This window comes from Molothrus aeneus, chromosome 6, assembly GCF_037042795.1.
Source record: "Molothrus aeneus isolate 106 chromosome 6, BPBGC_Maene_1.0, whole genome shotgun sequence".
Classification (NCBI taxonomy): Eukaryota; Metazoa; Chordata; class Aves; order Passeriformes; family Icteridae; genus Molothrus; species Molothrus aeneus.
The window spans coordinates 38,607,546-38,622,203 of NC_089651.1; the positions used below are offsets into that span (position 1 = coordinate 38,607,546).

At 35.6% G+C, this 14,658-nt stretch overlaps 1 protein-coding gene across 1 annotated transcript in view; it reads left to right on the top strand.

The window, feature by feature from the left end:
- Window positions 1-953: 953 nt before the first annotated feature.
- The window catches only part of MIPOL1 (mirror-image polydactyly 1), a 157,722-nt gene continuing 144,017 nt past the window's right edge, over window positions 954-14,658 (top strand). The window contains exons 1-4 of the mRNA XM_066552365.1: window positions 954-1,013; window positions 2,790-2,927; window positions 3,472-3,606; window positions 4,857-4,936. Of these exons, the coding sequence (XP_066408462.1) occupies window positions 3,602-3,606; window positions 4,857-4,936 (85 nt within the window). The 5' untranslated portion in view covers window positions 954-1,013; window positions 2,790-2,927; window positions 3,472-3,601. The remainder of the gene's footprint in view (window positions 1,014-2,789; window positions 2,928-3,471; window positions 3,607-4,856; window positions 4,937-14,658) is intronic.

The following is a 14,658-nucleotide window of genomic DNA, read 5'->3' on the forward strand; positions in this document are numbered from 1 at the left end:
ATGTCAGAGCAGCTAAGGCCATGATTCAGTGATTGACTTCAAATTCTCTCAAGGCAAGACCAAGGAATGGGGGTTTGCAGTCATTGGGTCTCCACATAGAGTGGTCTCAGCAGTCTTTCTGTTCCTGAGGAGGGGACTCAGTAACTGAATTCTAGCTTAGAAGATGGACTTCTCAGTCCTGCCCAGGGAGAGAAAGCATTGGCATTAGTGGTGCTGTGGTGCTTTGTGGGGTTGGAGTTACCTTGGGGTGCTCCTGTGTAGAGTGTCTATTATTCTGCAGACATTCAAGAGGTTGGGAATTTTGCCTCAGAGAGAGGAAATTCTGCTACAGCTGTAATAAAAGCCATTTGGAACTGCTCAAGTAAAGCACTGTATGCTTTCTATCTCACAGATATATGTTACTTTTATATACCTCTTGTTTTTATTTAATTCATCTGAAGTGCTTGTGCTGAGGAATAATTAGAACGAGGATTGGTAAGACATCCTTTTGAATAAGCTGTTACTTTGTTTAGATTTTTTTTCTCCTAAAATCCATTCATATTCCAAGGAACTGAAAGGCAAAGTATTTTAATGGTGTTTTTGCAGAATATTTTCCTGAATGACTGAGGAAACAGTCATTCCAGTCAGCACTATATAAAAAAGTAAAGGCAATGCAGTAAGCTTAATTTTCCATTTTTGTCTGTCATAGATGTAAATAATTCAAACATATAAGCATGGAAAGAACTTAACGGTTTGAAACTGGGACTGCATGAGTCTCCTAGGATAATATTATTATTTCCTGTGTGTTTCAATTTGATATTCTTAAGAAAAAGGTTGGTTTTCCTGAAGTATGAACCATTTAATAGTTAATGCTGTTTTTCACTGGGCTCCTGTGGTAAACTAGAATGTTCATGTATTTCATGTGTATGCTTATGTAATTAAGCATATAGTAATTTCTTTCTCTTTGGAAAATACTTCTCCAAATCAGCACTCCATGTATGAAGATTCAAGATTATATCATCTGTTTGTTTAAGGTAAGCATTAGGACAGGTATTATTATTTTATAATAGATTCTTAATCCCTTGTCTGTGAAGTGTTGATGTTTTCATTAGAGTGAAAATATGTTGCATGTGTACAGAAAGCCTGAAATCTCAATATGTGGTTCTATCAATTTTAATTATTTGAATCATTAGAACAGCTAATTTTTTGCTTAAGGGTACACCAATGTACCATTGAATCTGTTTTTTTAGGTTTTTTCCAGTTTAATGTCTGAATCCAAATTCATAAAGAGTTGGAAAAATGAGATGTCTGAGCTATAGGATTCACAGGGATTTTATATGAAGCCTATTTAATCAGGATAACACTGTTATTAATATTCATAAAGTCAGCTGGAACACAAATGACAGACTATGGAGCCTAAAATTTTTTACTTGTGAATTTATTAAAAGCAGCTTAAAAAATTAATGGAATTTAAGTAAAGTTGACGAAAATGAAAATCTTATGTTAGCAGAAAAAATCTATATTAGAACTTTGTCTAAGACCATCTTGCATTGATATCTTTGACAGATTTCATTGGTACTTAAAGAAGAAAGATGCATGAATGGTCATTTAAAAGGATTTAAACACATTGGCACATTAATTTTTACATGAATAATAAGTAGTTTCCAAAAGCAATTAACTTACAGTGTACAAGATTTGAATAGAAAAATAGGACTGTGACATCAAAGGGCAAAGCAAATGTGCAGTACATTTTAAACTTTTAATAATATGACTTCTTAAAATAATTTTTTCTTTTCCATGGTAGGTAAAGTAACACCGAATATATTTGTGTACAGCTTGGGTTTGTTTTGAAATATACCAAGATCTGGAAAAAATAAGTATTTTTATGCCAAAGTGCTGTTGGTAAAGAACAATTTTAAGGCTTTTACATTGATCAAATGCTTCTGAATCAGCTTTCCTACACTTTCTCTGTGTGGAAAACAGATATATACTGACCACAGTGTGTGATTTTATCGCCCTTGCTGCTATATGCAGCATTTGGAAGCATTCCTTTTTCCTGTAGACAGTTAGGTCTGAGAGTTCTTTCATTATTCTACTTAACTATTAATTTATGTGACTGTTGCATTTTATATTCAACCGATAGGGACATTTTCTTTTTTATTTTCACTTTCTTTCATGGTGTGCTAGTAGTTTTACACTAGCACAAGGTGGATAAATGAATAGTGAATAAGGAAATTAGATTTCAAATTACCTCTAGCATTTGGATTATGGTATCATTTTGTATTTTCAGTTTTGTCTCGGTCTGCCAATACACTTTATTTTAATCTCTAGCTTTTAATTTCCTCTCTTTATTACACAGATTGATTATTAGCAGATTGTCTTCAAATGAAAGTAAGGATTTATAGGATTCAATTTTTCTGATGATTCCTTGTGTGAAAACCTTAATGGCCACTTCTGATCATTTTTGAAATGCTGACTTTTTAACACTCACTGGAAAATGATGGTTCAATAGGTTTGGTTCTAAAAATACCTTATGTTCAAGATACCTTCTGTAAAGGTACATCTTGAAGGACAAGTAAGTGTTGTGCACAAGTCAGCTACCTATTGCAGCGTTTGTGTTCAGAGCAACCAGTTTAAATACTTAGTGTCTGGAATATTTTCTTGTTCTGTATCCTAACTTTTTTTTTTAAATTATGAGGAAGTTAATCGGCACATCGTAGGAAGCCCTAAAAATCTTTCCGTTTTACTTTGATCCATAGGTGACCTTAATCTGATATCAACCACTTTTATTTTCTCTATGTTTAAACCAGAAAATTCCTATTAGTTAACAGAACCTATTTCACCTATGAAGACAGCGTCTGTAAAATGAGCCTCTTGACTTCAGTCATAAATTTTTCCTGTGCCATTGTCTATTATTTCCGGGAGAGGGCAGCATTTTCCTATATCAGGTACAGAAAGGCACATGCCCTGCTTAGACTGTCAATGTTTCTTGTAATTACTCCCAGTATATTTGTTGCTTGCTTATGAATTAACTTGCATTTATGGAACTAAATCATTCCAATCATTTAATTACACCTGAGGAGCTGAACTATAATTGCTTGCTTCCAGCTAGGATCTGATATGGCTTGAGCAGTATTAATTTGGTGTTTACTTTTCTGAGTGCTAAAAGCATTAAAATGATTGTGCAATGGGATTACATTTTACTAATTGCTGGCATTCATTAGCTGGGTAAATGGCGAGGAAGAATGACTGTATATTGTGGAGGGATAAAATTATGGTTTTAAATAGTATATTACTAGACACATTAAGGCCCTAAGACATGTTTTAAAATACTCCAGAGGTTATTAAATACCATATTTTCTTCATGTCTTGCTATATGAATACCTTATTAAAATACTGCAATTATTATGAACCTTTTTGTGCAATATGTAGGGAAATGGCTTCATTGACAGAAACCTATTTCTTGATATTAATAACCCTCTATATTTTCAGCTAATCCAAAAGTAAATGAGGAACTTAGGAAAAGATTGCCAACTTCAAATCAACACAGTTACACAGAATTGAAGAAGAAGCGTACAGCTTCATTTGAGGGATTCTTTTAAGGGACTCAGTGTTCTGCGATATGAGGTGAACTTTTTATTTTTTGATAAGACCTCAGCACATAAAATCCTATGCATTTTTTTATCATGCAGATTTATAGTCAACAACAAATATGAGCTAAATATGTATTTCTTGAATGTTTGGTGTTCGTGTTGGTGTTGAATCTAAAGTGTTTGTAAAATTAATTTTTCTTTTGCAATTTTAAATATAAAAAAGAAATAATCTGCCTTTTTGGTGTTGTATGGCAAAATAATTTCTCCTGCTGCTTTATTATTTAGGATATGTGTCTTGGTGTAATTTGCTTGAATTGTAAAATAGGTACTTAATTTTTTTATTTAATGTCTTACATTTTTCAGCACAATGACAACTGTCTGAGTGTTTTCATAATCTAGTCACTGTATCTTCAAGGCACATGTATCTTTTCAATAAATGTAAAAAAATGCAGCAGGGAAAACATACAAAATAAGCACAATGCATAGTTAAGGATAAAAATTTTCCTATATACAGTATTTTTTAAAGAGGTATATGAGTAAGTAATACAATTTGTAATAAGTTTACTATGTTACCAAGATTACAAACTTATTTAGATTTCCTTGTGATACCGAGTATAATGAAATTTTTAACACATAAGAGAGCATATCTTTTAACACTCAAAATGATGCCTGGTAGACATAACATTTTACTGTAAGTCTTATTGGAGGTTACTTCTTGAAGATCTTTAATTATATGAAATATTGCAACTGTGGAATTAACTATAATCTGAAGCAATATGCATGCAAATATTGGGATGCATTATTTAGCTGTTCAGAAAGAACTTCAGAGTTGGAGTGGTCATAGACCACTTTATTTTATCTAGGAAATTAAAAGTAGAGAAAGAGTGCTGTGAAGTGAAGCACATGCCACTGTCTGTAATAACTGCCAAAGGGAGCAGTCTTGTTGTCTGCAGCAGGACTGCTTGGTGTGATTTGGGCTGTGCTCAGTAATGTGTACTTCCAAGACCAGACTCTAGAAGAAAAAAACAAACTAATAAATATTTCAACAAAGACATCACATGCAACAGAGAGCTGAACCAAACAATTATAAAAATTAGATGAGTGAAGAAAAAATATTTTACTGAGAAATATAATTTTTCCCTGGCTGTTAAAGTATGCAGACTTCATTGTGCTGCTATAAATATTTTAAATAATTTGTTTTGTAAATTTTCTGTCAAATGAAGGCAAAGTATAGGTGTATTATATTGTTTCAAGTTTATTTATCTAGAGTTTGTTTTATTTTAGCTCTGAAACCTTCAAGCAAAAACTGGACTCAGTGCCAGATCAAACAAGTTCAGAGGAACAAATGGAGAACTGGTCAAAAGGTAGGGACTTTAAAGATATTAATAAGGAACCTTAGGTGTTACACCAGTGCTAGGCAGTGACTGGAGTGTGTTTGTTCTTGCTGATATATGACTGACTTTGGAAGAAAAGAAAAAAAACCAATAACCACATACTGCTCCTTAAAAGAACTTTGAGTAACTGGAGAGCAGCTACATGAATATAAAGCTTCACCTTTATTTTCTGAATTATTGAAAATGTTTTTGTACAACTTTCAGAAGACTTGTTTACATTCTTACTCTGTACATTGCACTTTACTTTCCAACTTTTTTTTTTTTTTGTTAGCAATAAATCTGAAAATCTGTCTTAAAGTAATTTTCTTGGCCATTCACACCTGGCTTGGGTATGATTAAGCCATCTACTAATATTAATGAGTTTCTCATTAGTAGCTCAACTGAATTTAGACAGTAAGGTAAGGCTTGGAGATAAAGGTGACTTTGGTTAACTGGAGCTTCTCCAGTTGATGGAGTTTTCATCTTCATCAGGATGCAAGTATCTTTTTTTATTTTTAGTTGATTGACCAGACATAATTGTTCTCAGATACATTCATCTATGTTTCATGACAGAAACCTAAGGGGAAAAAAACCCCACTGAATTTGAGAGTACATTCATGACTGACTGACTTTGTAGAAGAGAATTTTCAGAAGTAGCTTGTGACTAAATTGTTACAGGTAGAAGGAAGGGAAAGACATAAAAAAGAGATCCTCACTTTAGAGTGGATTTTTGCTAGTAAGTGACTCTGTGTAGGTTAAAAAATCCAAAATGGATTAGGTTAGTCAACATCAAAATTTCCCTCTATATCAGAGCCTCATAGCTTATTGTACATTTCCTTTTTTTGAGTTTTATACTATATATTCTCTCTCAAAAGATAATAAATGTCAAATTTCTCATGGAGAGTCTGTTTAGAAGAAAGAAGAAATGCTTCATTTTGTAGGTGATCCTTTTCTTTCATATGTAAAGGAATTTCTACCTATATTATTCTGTAAAATAAACTACTTATAAACCCCTTTTAATTTATGGCATTTTGAGCTGTTACTGAGTGAAGTTTAAAAGTTTTTTGAATCATATACTCTGTAAACAAAAACATTTATGATGGTGTAAGTTAGTGGAGCATTGTATTCTGACAATTTAAATGTGTAATGGCTTAATCAGGTTTAGTATTTTTAGACCTTTAGGGGTCAGCATACCCTAAGAATGGTTCAAAAGGTTAAGTTTTCCAAAGTAGGCAAATGAAACTGATTCTCTGTGAAATATATTCTGTCTAATTGCAAGAAATTATGTTCTGCTACTGCTCAGAGATATTTTTGAAACTGAGTAGCTACTGAGTTTCATGTGTATTATTTTTCTGATGCATTAAGTCAATATTTTGTGCTGTTTAGACAGCTGCTTCTTCCAAGCTAACACTTCATGTATCCAACAGAAGTTGTCATATAAATAAAAGTAAAATTTATACACTTTTATTTAGCATAATCATTAATAAGTCATGTAATTCTTTGTGCTTTTGCTCCTGGCAAAGTTAGAAAAAGGGATTATGGGTAAATTTGTTATCATACTGGTGTGGATGAGAAAGTTTTTTTTCTTAGAATTTAATTTGTGCAGTAACAGTTAAATTACATTCACTTATCATAAAGATAATAGGTCAATTTCAGCAACATAATATTCAATATGTGAGCTTGGTAGATATTCTAGTGCATTTTCTCATTGTATTACTTAAGCACAGCAACTTTGCCTTTTCTGTGTAAGTGTGTGTGCTGATGAGTGTACTATTTTGTGTCCTGCTTGCTCTGTCATCTTCACATATTTCCTTTGTGCAGTTGGTACTGTACTGTATTTAGATTTTCCTTTCTTGTAACTTGGAAGTTTAAAAGCTGGGTTTAGAATAACCCTATAATGTTTAATAATTTAAAAATTTTAATAGCATACTGAAAAATTGGAGATTACATTATTTGTCAACAAATAAGGATGGTAAAGCAAATACGACATTAAATTTATCTGACTAGATGAAAATTCAGTCAAGCAATGAGAATTTTAAGAAATAGAAAAATCAGATACAAAGTGGTAGGTTTATGGCGATTATGTGGGATAATGTGTAACCTGTTAATCAATGTTATAAAATAAAATACTTGAAAGGAATGTAGTGTTTAAGAGGAGTGTATCTGAAGTGTTTGAAAGGTGAGATTTTCTTTTTAACTTTCCGAGTTGTTTAGAGTATGGTATTTCTGTGTGGATTGAAGACTTTGTCACTGTTCTGTTCTATTAGGAAGAATTAAAGAACAGTTTGTGTGCAAGTTTCGTTATTTTGTGTTTGTATCTAGTTTAAATGTACTCTTTCTCTTGTTTTTAATAGAAGCTTAATGTCTTTTTTCATTTCCCTCTAATGATACTTGAGAGAATGTACCAGGAACATTGGCAGCAGACCAGTGTGGACTGTGCTACTTAGAAATGAAAAATATTCAGGATCCAAGCTAGACAGCCTAGAATAGTATTCAATTATGAAAATAAACTTGTATTGGCAAATAGGTGCATATCTTTGCATTGCAGTGATGGTGGGTGTGGGGAAGCACATTGCATTGGGGCAAGACTTGTTACTTCAGTAGGATTTCCATGCATGATGGGAACTATGCAAACATTAATTCTGTGAAAACACAAGAGGGAACCTGAAACTGGGTGGTTTCTCTTCTTACATATATGTTTAGGACTTGATATGACACTTTTTCAGAAGCATTACCAGGATTGGAAAGTGGTGAGTGTTCAAATGCTGGAGTTAAATTTGTGTCTTATTTGACTCATGTACCATGTTTAATTAGGTGCAGCTATATTTCTGTATTATACGGTCTTTAACTATTGTAATGTTTTGGCTTATGTCATATTTATGAGCATCCATGCTTTAAGGATAGGGCAGAAATTAGGAGAAGGCTTAGAATTTTAAGTGTTGTTTGGTCTGTTTTGACAACAAAATTAGAGTTTTGCTGACTCCAGAATTAAAATCATTGTATAATTTTTATTTGTGAATTCCTAAGACAAATTAATAGATTGATTTTTTTAATGACAAAGTTGTTTGCTTTCTTAAAAGGTGGTTATTATGTTTTTCAAGCATAGAAATAAATATGTACATATTGTTAAGCCATTACTTGAAGCATATATTGTAAGTCAGTGAACCAATTTCACTTCTCAGAATTTGATGGCAACTTTAGTTATGATCCATACAGGCACTTTCCATGTATCTTCAAAAGAATGCTTGCAGCTTGTAAATATACTTCAAAATTGCATGTCTGGAAACTAGTTCAGAGGAGACTAGCTTTAAAGAGCTGTGTTAATGTAGATTGGAACAGAACTGCAGAATCAGCTTGTGCAGGGAAATTTGTGATGGAGGTGTTCTATCTGGTGGTGAGCTGTAGGTTTTTGGGGTGTTTTACATTCATGGTAATGGAGGAAATGTAGTCACGTGCAAAGGTTAAGTAAAATAAATCATCTTTTTGTGTAACTTTGTCTTATTGCAAGTAGAAAACTCTTCTAGTTGTGTAATGGTTTTAATGTGCTTTTTTGTAGATTTGTTTTTGCAGTATTAATTACAAGGACTTTTTTGTCTGGAATTCCTATTGTGTGAGTTTGACACACACAAAGATGAATTGGGTAAAGAAAGCCTCCAGGGTAATATGGTGCTGTAAATGCTCTAGTTAGTAAAAAAGCAGCTAATGGTAAAGGTGCTGCTGCCCATTTCTCCAGAATATACCCACTACAGCTGTAAACCCTCTTAAGTAAATCTAAAGCCCCTCTTTCAAGGCTGTAACAGAAGCAAAATTAAGCATACTTGTCATAGTGAAGTCTCTTTCTTCTTTTACATGCCTCAACAGGAGATACTCTGAGCCTGTTCTCCCTCTCCTACCAATTTTAGCAACAAAGTGCTGTTTGCTTGGAAAAGAAAGAAGGCCTGAATATTGCAAGGGTGGTTTGTATGCAGAAAAATCTACACAATATGCAGAGAGGCAGCGTCCTCTACACCCACATGGCTCAGCTGATTAGTGTCTTCAATGTGTGCTGTGCTTTCAGCATCAAACTCACTGTGTGCTGTCAGATCCCCTTGCAAAGTGCCAAGAGTAGTTGCAAGGTTCTCTGAATGATGTAGAAGGCTGAAAAGAGGCTGAGAGGATGAACTTTCATGAGTAAAACCTAGTAACTGTTGAACAACATTAAGCATGGAAGATGAAGAAAACCTCTGCCATGGAAGAAGAAGGAATAGTGTGACATAACTTAGAAGATAAGAATGAGTTAATGATAACTGAAAAATCATCCAATACTGCTTGGTCTTTCCTGTAAATATAATCATGCCTTCATGCATATAAATTCTCATCTATTCTTTTTCCATTCCATTTCTTTCCTTGTACATTTTGAGTGGTAGAATACAGCACATTTTTAGCCAGACTGCATGCAGAAAGACTCCTCATCAGAAGTACAACTAGATACACAGTACTTGCCTGACTCACTGCGGTGTTGTGAATATGATTTTGTTGAACCCTTTATGGTACGCTCAAAACATGTAGGGCCTTATCTGCACTGAGGGCTGCAAGCACTAAGGATGGGGAGAATGCACACCTTGAAGTATTGCACTTTGAATCTTAAGTGTGTAAAGTATGAGTGCAGCTAACTTCAGAATGTCTTGAAATGTACTTCAGAGAGAACAGCACTTACTACCACAGTAATTTTTAAGTAGTGCTTCAGAAGGAACTTTAGAAGACCTTGCACAAGTGCAAGAAGTATTTGGTTATTTTCTTCTTTAGAAACCTTCATTACTTCTATTTTTATAACAGGTAGAATGAGGCTTAAGTTCAGAGCAAAAATATTTTTAAATTATTATGGAAAGGTTCTTCAGGGAGTGCGTTGCCGACTCTTATTTGTGAGTTCACCTGCATCTTTAGTAGAGCACTACTGGAGTAAAGGGTGTGGGGGCAAGGCATCTTACAGCTACTTTAGGCAGAGTGATCTTTCTTTTATGTCAGACACTTAAAATTGCAATATTTTTCTTTGCTTCTAAAGCTGTAGTTTCCTGGGATTTTGTTTAGAACTCTTAATTCAGCAAAGCTTTAATCGTTTGTGTGTGGTAGGGGAGGTTGAGTACATTTGGATAAGAGAATTTTCACTATAATTAATGGGCACAGGGAAACATGACCCTGCCTAGATAAAAGGGAGTTCTGGATCATTAAGATTTAGATAATGGAAGGGGGTTATATGTGAAAAGCAATTGTCTGATATGACAATAGCAAAAGACAAATGGAGTGGGAGGGTTTACTTTGTTTTTAGTTGGTTTAGAAAACATAAACACAGCATGCTTAGTAAAACTCCAGCAGACACTATGTTTGGAAATTATGTAATGACTCCATATAGGCTGTAATGATATCCTGAAACCCTGTATTTAAACTAACCTGAATTACAATGAGAGATAAACAGAATATTTACCCATCCCTTATGAGCTGCTGCTGATATGTAAATTTATTCTTCTACTTTGCACAAATATACTTTTGAGCTACTGCTTAAACACTTCAAGGTCCTTAGCCAAACAGTTTTAATGATGCCTCCAGTATTATGAAAGTGTGACATTTGATGAATGCCTTGTATAGTTGTGATATCAGGGAAAGTGTAAACAAAAAACGCACATCAAGTCATCGTGCAACACCTAGATAATTTATAATTTTACTGTTTATATCCATCTTGACATTTTTTATCTGCCAAAGGCAGGTTTCATTTGGAATCTTAATCTGAGATTTATTTGGTGGATCTGGAAATCATAGCTGGAGTTCCCACAGGAAATGGTCCATCTACCAACAGATTAAATGGCAGTCCTGCAGTTGTTAAGGGAGCTCTGCATTTAACACACATGCATACTCATTCAGTCAGCACTGTGGAGAAAAATTAAAGTAGTAACCCAGGTTTAGGAACAATGTAGCTAAAAAGTCCCATATTTGCTGAATGACAAAGGGTTATATAGCAGCATTTCATTTTATTATTCGTGCTTGAATTTCTTGTTTGCTTTGTTGAGTCTGCTGACGAATACTAATAAATGCCTGCAACAATCCAGACGAGAGATGCCTGGCAACAAAGCTATGCGGTGGACCTCCCTGATCTTCTCCAGTTCACAACCTGACCTTTTGAAAAATTGGCTGGGCTAAGCTGCAGAATTTGGGTGTAATGGTTATTGTTAACTCCAGCTTTAGGATTTATTAATTTGTGTGATCAAGACTTACCTATACTTCAAAGTTTCTGAAGACCAAACACAATCATCCATCCATTAGAACTAACATTGTGTTTCAGTGAATCCCACTTACTGTCTGCCTAGTGATTCTGCTGTTTTGATGCATTCAGAATATAAAAATGCTTTTTCAACTGTGAGACCAGTCCAATGAAAATCTGGTGTCTTCTTAGAGACTAATATTTTAAAATAACAGTATGTTAATGAATTGCAAACGGAGAGTGGAATGCCAAAGGAAATGTCTGATATTTACACATTAATAAATGCATCACGATTAACTGCAGTGAATACCAATATAATGATTTGCCACATATATTAAAGACTGAGTAGCATTTTTCCATTTTAAATATTCAACAGTTTGTACACAATTGCTGTTTAGATGCAGAAGAGGAGGACAAAAGACTTAGTGAGGGAGTCAGGCGAAGGAACATTGTTACTAAAATAATCGGAATCCTTGGAGAATTGTAAAAAATTGCCTTTGCCAGAATAACTGCCAACTGTTCTTAATCTCTTTCTCAATTTATTTCTTTATGAAGGGTGTTGCCAGGGTTCTACACAAGTACAGGTGAATACAGAAGCATTCAAAATAACACAGATGTCCCCCAACTTATGTTGCTAAAACAGGATTCACTGTTCTCTTTAAGGAATTAAAAAATGCACAAACCATTAAACTTCTGAGGGGTTTTTTTGGACAACTTAAATGCTTAGCTATAGCCAGAGATCAATTTTTGAATTGCATATTTGATCAATATTTGAATGGCATTGTTGTGTTCACCTGACTGGCTTCTAAAGCAGTTTGAATTGTTTGGAAGTTCTTTGCATTAGAATGATACTTAATATAATTTTTTAAAGGCCATTTCCTTTATTCTGCCTAATATTGAAATTACAGGAAGTTTTTTTATATTGTACATTGCACAACTGTCTTCCAGTATACAAATAATGTAACCTAACCTGTCATGTGAATTAAAATTATCATCATAAAGAAGTGTCAAAGGATACTATTTTAGATACAATTAGTACTAATTTTTTTTATTCTGTAAATGTGAGTTAGCCATTCAATGTAAAAGTGGTATTTTTTTCTTGAAGTACAGCAGATATTAGTTTCTAAAACATCTCTGACAGAAAAGAGTAGAATTTGACATCTCTGAGCAGGAGAAAAGAGCAGAGAGGGCCATCACTGAGGTAGCACAGGCTCCAAGATGCAGTGTGGATCCAGCGCCTTCGACTTCTGCAGTTTTTCCTTCTGTTATGGTGTCATGGTTTAGGAATGGTATTCTCCAGTTCAGCACTCTACTAAAACTTCATGCAGCTCCCCTCCACTCCTCCAACTGGAGCCACAAAAGGTAAAGATCACAGGTTGAGAGAAAAGCAAATTAATGGGAGCAGCAATGAGATAAGAAAATTAACAACAACAGCAAAAATACTAATGACAGAGGGTATAGGAAAAGAAACAATTCAGGAGAAAAACACACACCGCAGCACACTCAATAATAGACCACCCTTTTCCCCCAGTAATGGTCAGTACTGGATGGCTCCCTCCAACACATTTTGTGGTCCAGAAGGCACCAGAAAACAGTCCTCATGAGGTGAGGTGGTATAGAATAATGTCCGTGTCCTGGCTATGTCCCTTCCTGGCTACTACAAAAATTAACCCTGTCATTGCTGGGATCCGGACATTTTCCACCTGATAATCCAAAATTTTTGCCTTCAGGCCTGTTAGTGATGATTTCCAAAATCCCTGGGCAATTGGGGTTTCCTATTCAAGCCCACTTAGGCTTGCTGACACTCAAAGAACAGAGTCTTCTGAGACACCAGGAAAGGTATTCAGCTGTCTAATTTCTTCTGTCTCCACAGCAGCTGTCCCAAAAACTCAATGATGCTCTTTTGAGTCCTCAAAATATCCTCTCCTGAGGTAATAGGGATCAAGTGATTATCTCTGGCCCTGCCTCTTTCTTCTGTTCTGTGGGCCCTGTTTCCTCTTTATTCCTCGCTAAGAAAACTGATTTGGTCTTGGATTTCTTCTTCTGTGTAGGGGCAACTGCTACTGGCACGGTTGTTCCCCTGGTTCAGCTACAATGAGGCCATGGTGCCTGTAGGTCTGCTTTTCTACTCCTCCCCTGGAGGGTGTTCTCTAGTATTGAGCTGTGTCCAGTAAAGAGTAGCCAGGGCCCAGCACACTGCAATAAATTGCTCCTCTCTGAAGTTGCCACAGCATTTTCCTCACAGTGCAGCATTCTGTCACTTTAAACAGGGTCTTGTATTGGTTCAGGGGTGAACTGCCAAACCATTGGAGCAGAGAATTTTCCCAAAAACTGGCCCATTCTCTCCCATATTCTATGCCACTCGTGACCATCCACCCTCAGGGCAGATCTCTGAATGACCTCCCTAGAAATCTCTGTCCTGACTCTAAATATGGTGTAGACTGCACTGAGAAGTGTCAGACTTAGCAACAAGAATATACTTTCCTTAACATCCAGCAGGAATTAAAAGTTGTCAAAAGCTGTTTTAACAGGTCTGAAGGAGAAAAAGGGGGTGAAAAGCTAGGGAAAGTCATCCCCCCTGTTCTTCCCACAGACTGGGTATAATTGTTAATGAACCCCCAGAGGCAGTACCTGAGTAAGGATAGGAGAGAAACACTGAGTACACATCCCAAATTACTTTCATTGTCCTTGATGTTATCATGTCATTAGCTGATATCCCACAGTACAGCAACAAAGGGACCCTGATCCCTCTCCCTGCTCTGAAAAATATCATAGTGAGAAGTATATGTGGGATTATATACATGGTTATATATAATAATACCCATTTGAACAGCCCAAGCAACATTGTGAGCATTGCCTCTGGACCTAATACAACAAATACTTAGATCAAATTTGTTTCTAACCTGCTCTGGGCAGATCTCTTGAATCTCAACCCTTCATGCCTCACACTGGGCTCCAATTACGGTTGTCTTGGCTTAGGAATGGTATTCTCCAATTAATTCTTCCATTAAAACCATGTGCCACTCCCTCTCCACCCTCCAATTTGAGGCCGGAAAAGTAAAGATCATGGGTTGAGATAAGAGCAATTTACTGGGTACAGCAATGAGATAAGAAACTGAGCAGTAACAGCAACAATACTAATGACAGAGGGAATAAGAAAAGAAACGATTCACACAGAAACCACACCCCCAGTCCCCCAACCATCCCTTCCCCCTTAAGTAGGCAATACCGGACAGCTCCCTCTGCCACGTTTTCATGTCCAGAAGGAACCTCTTCTCCCTGGAAGAATTCCTTTCCCCTGCCCCTGGCAATGGTGTGAGTTGGTATAGAGTAACTTCTGTGTGCTGGCCGTGCACCCTCCTGTCTACTGCAAAAATAAAGCCTGTCCCGGCTGGAACCAGGACACATAGCTTGCTCAATGACCTCAATGCAGTTACTTCATCACTCTGTGCCTTAGTCTCAATGGCTTTAAAATTACTAT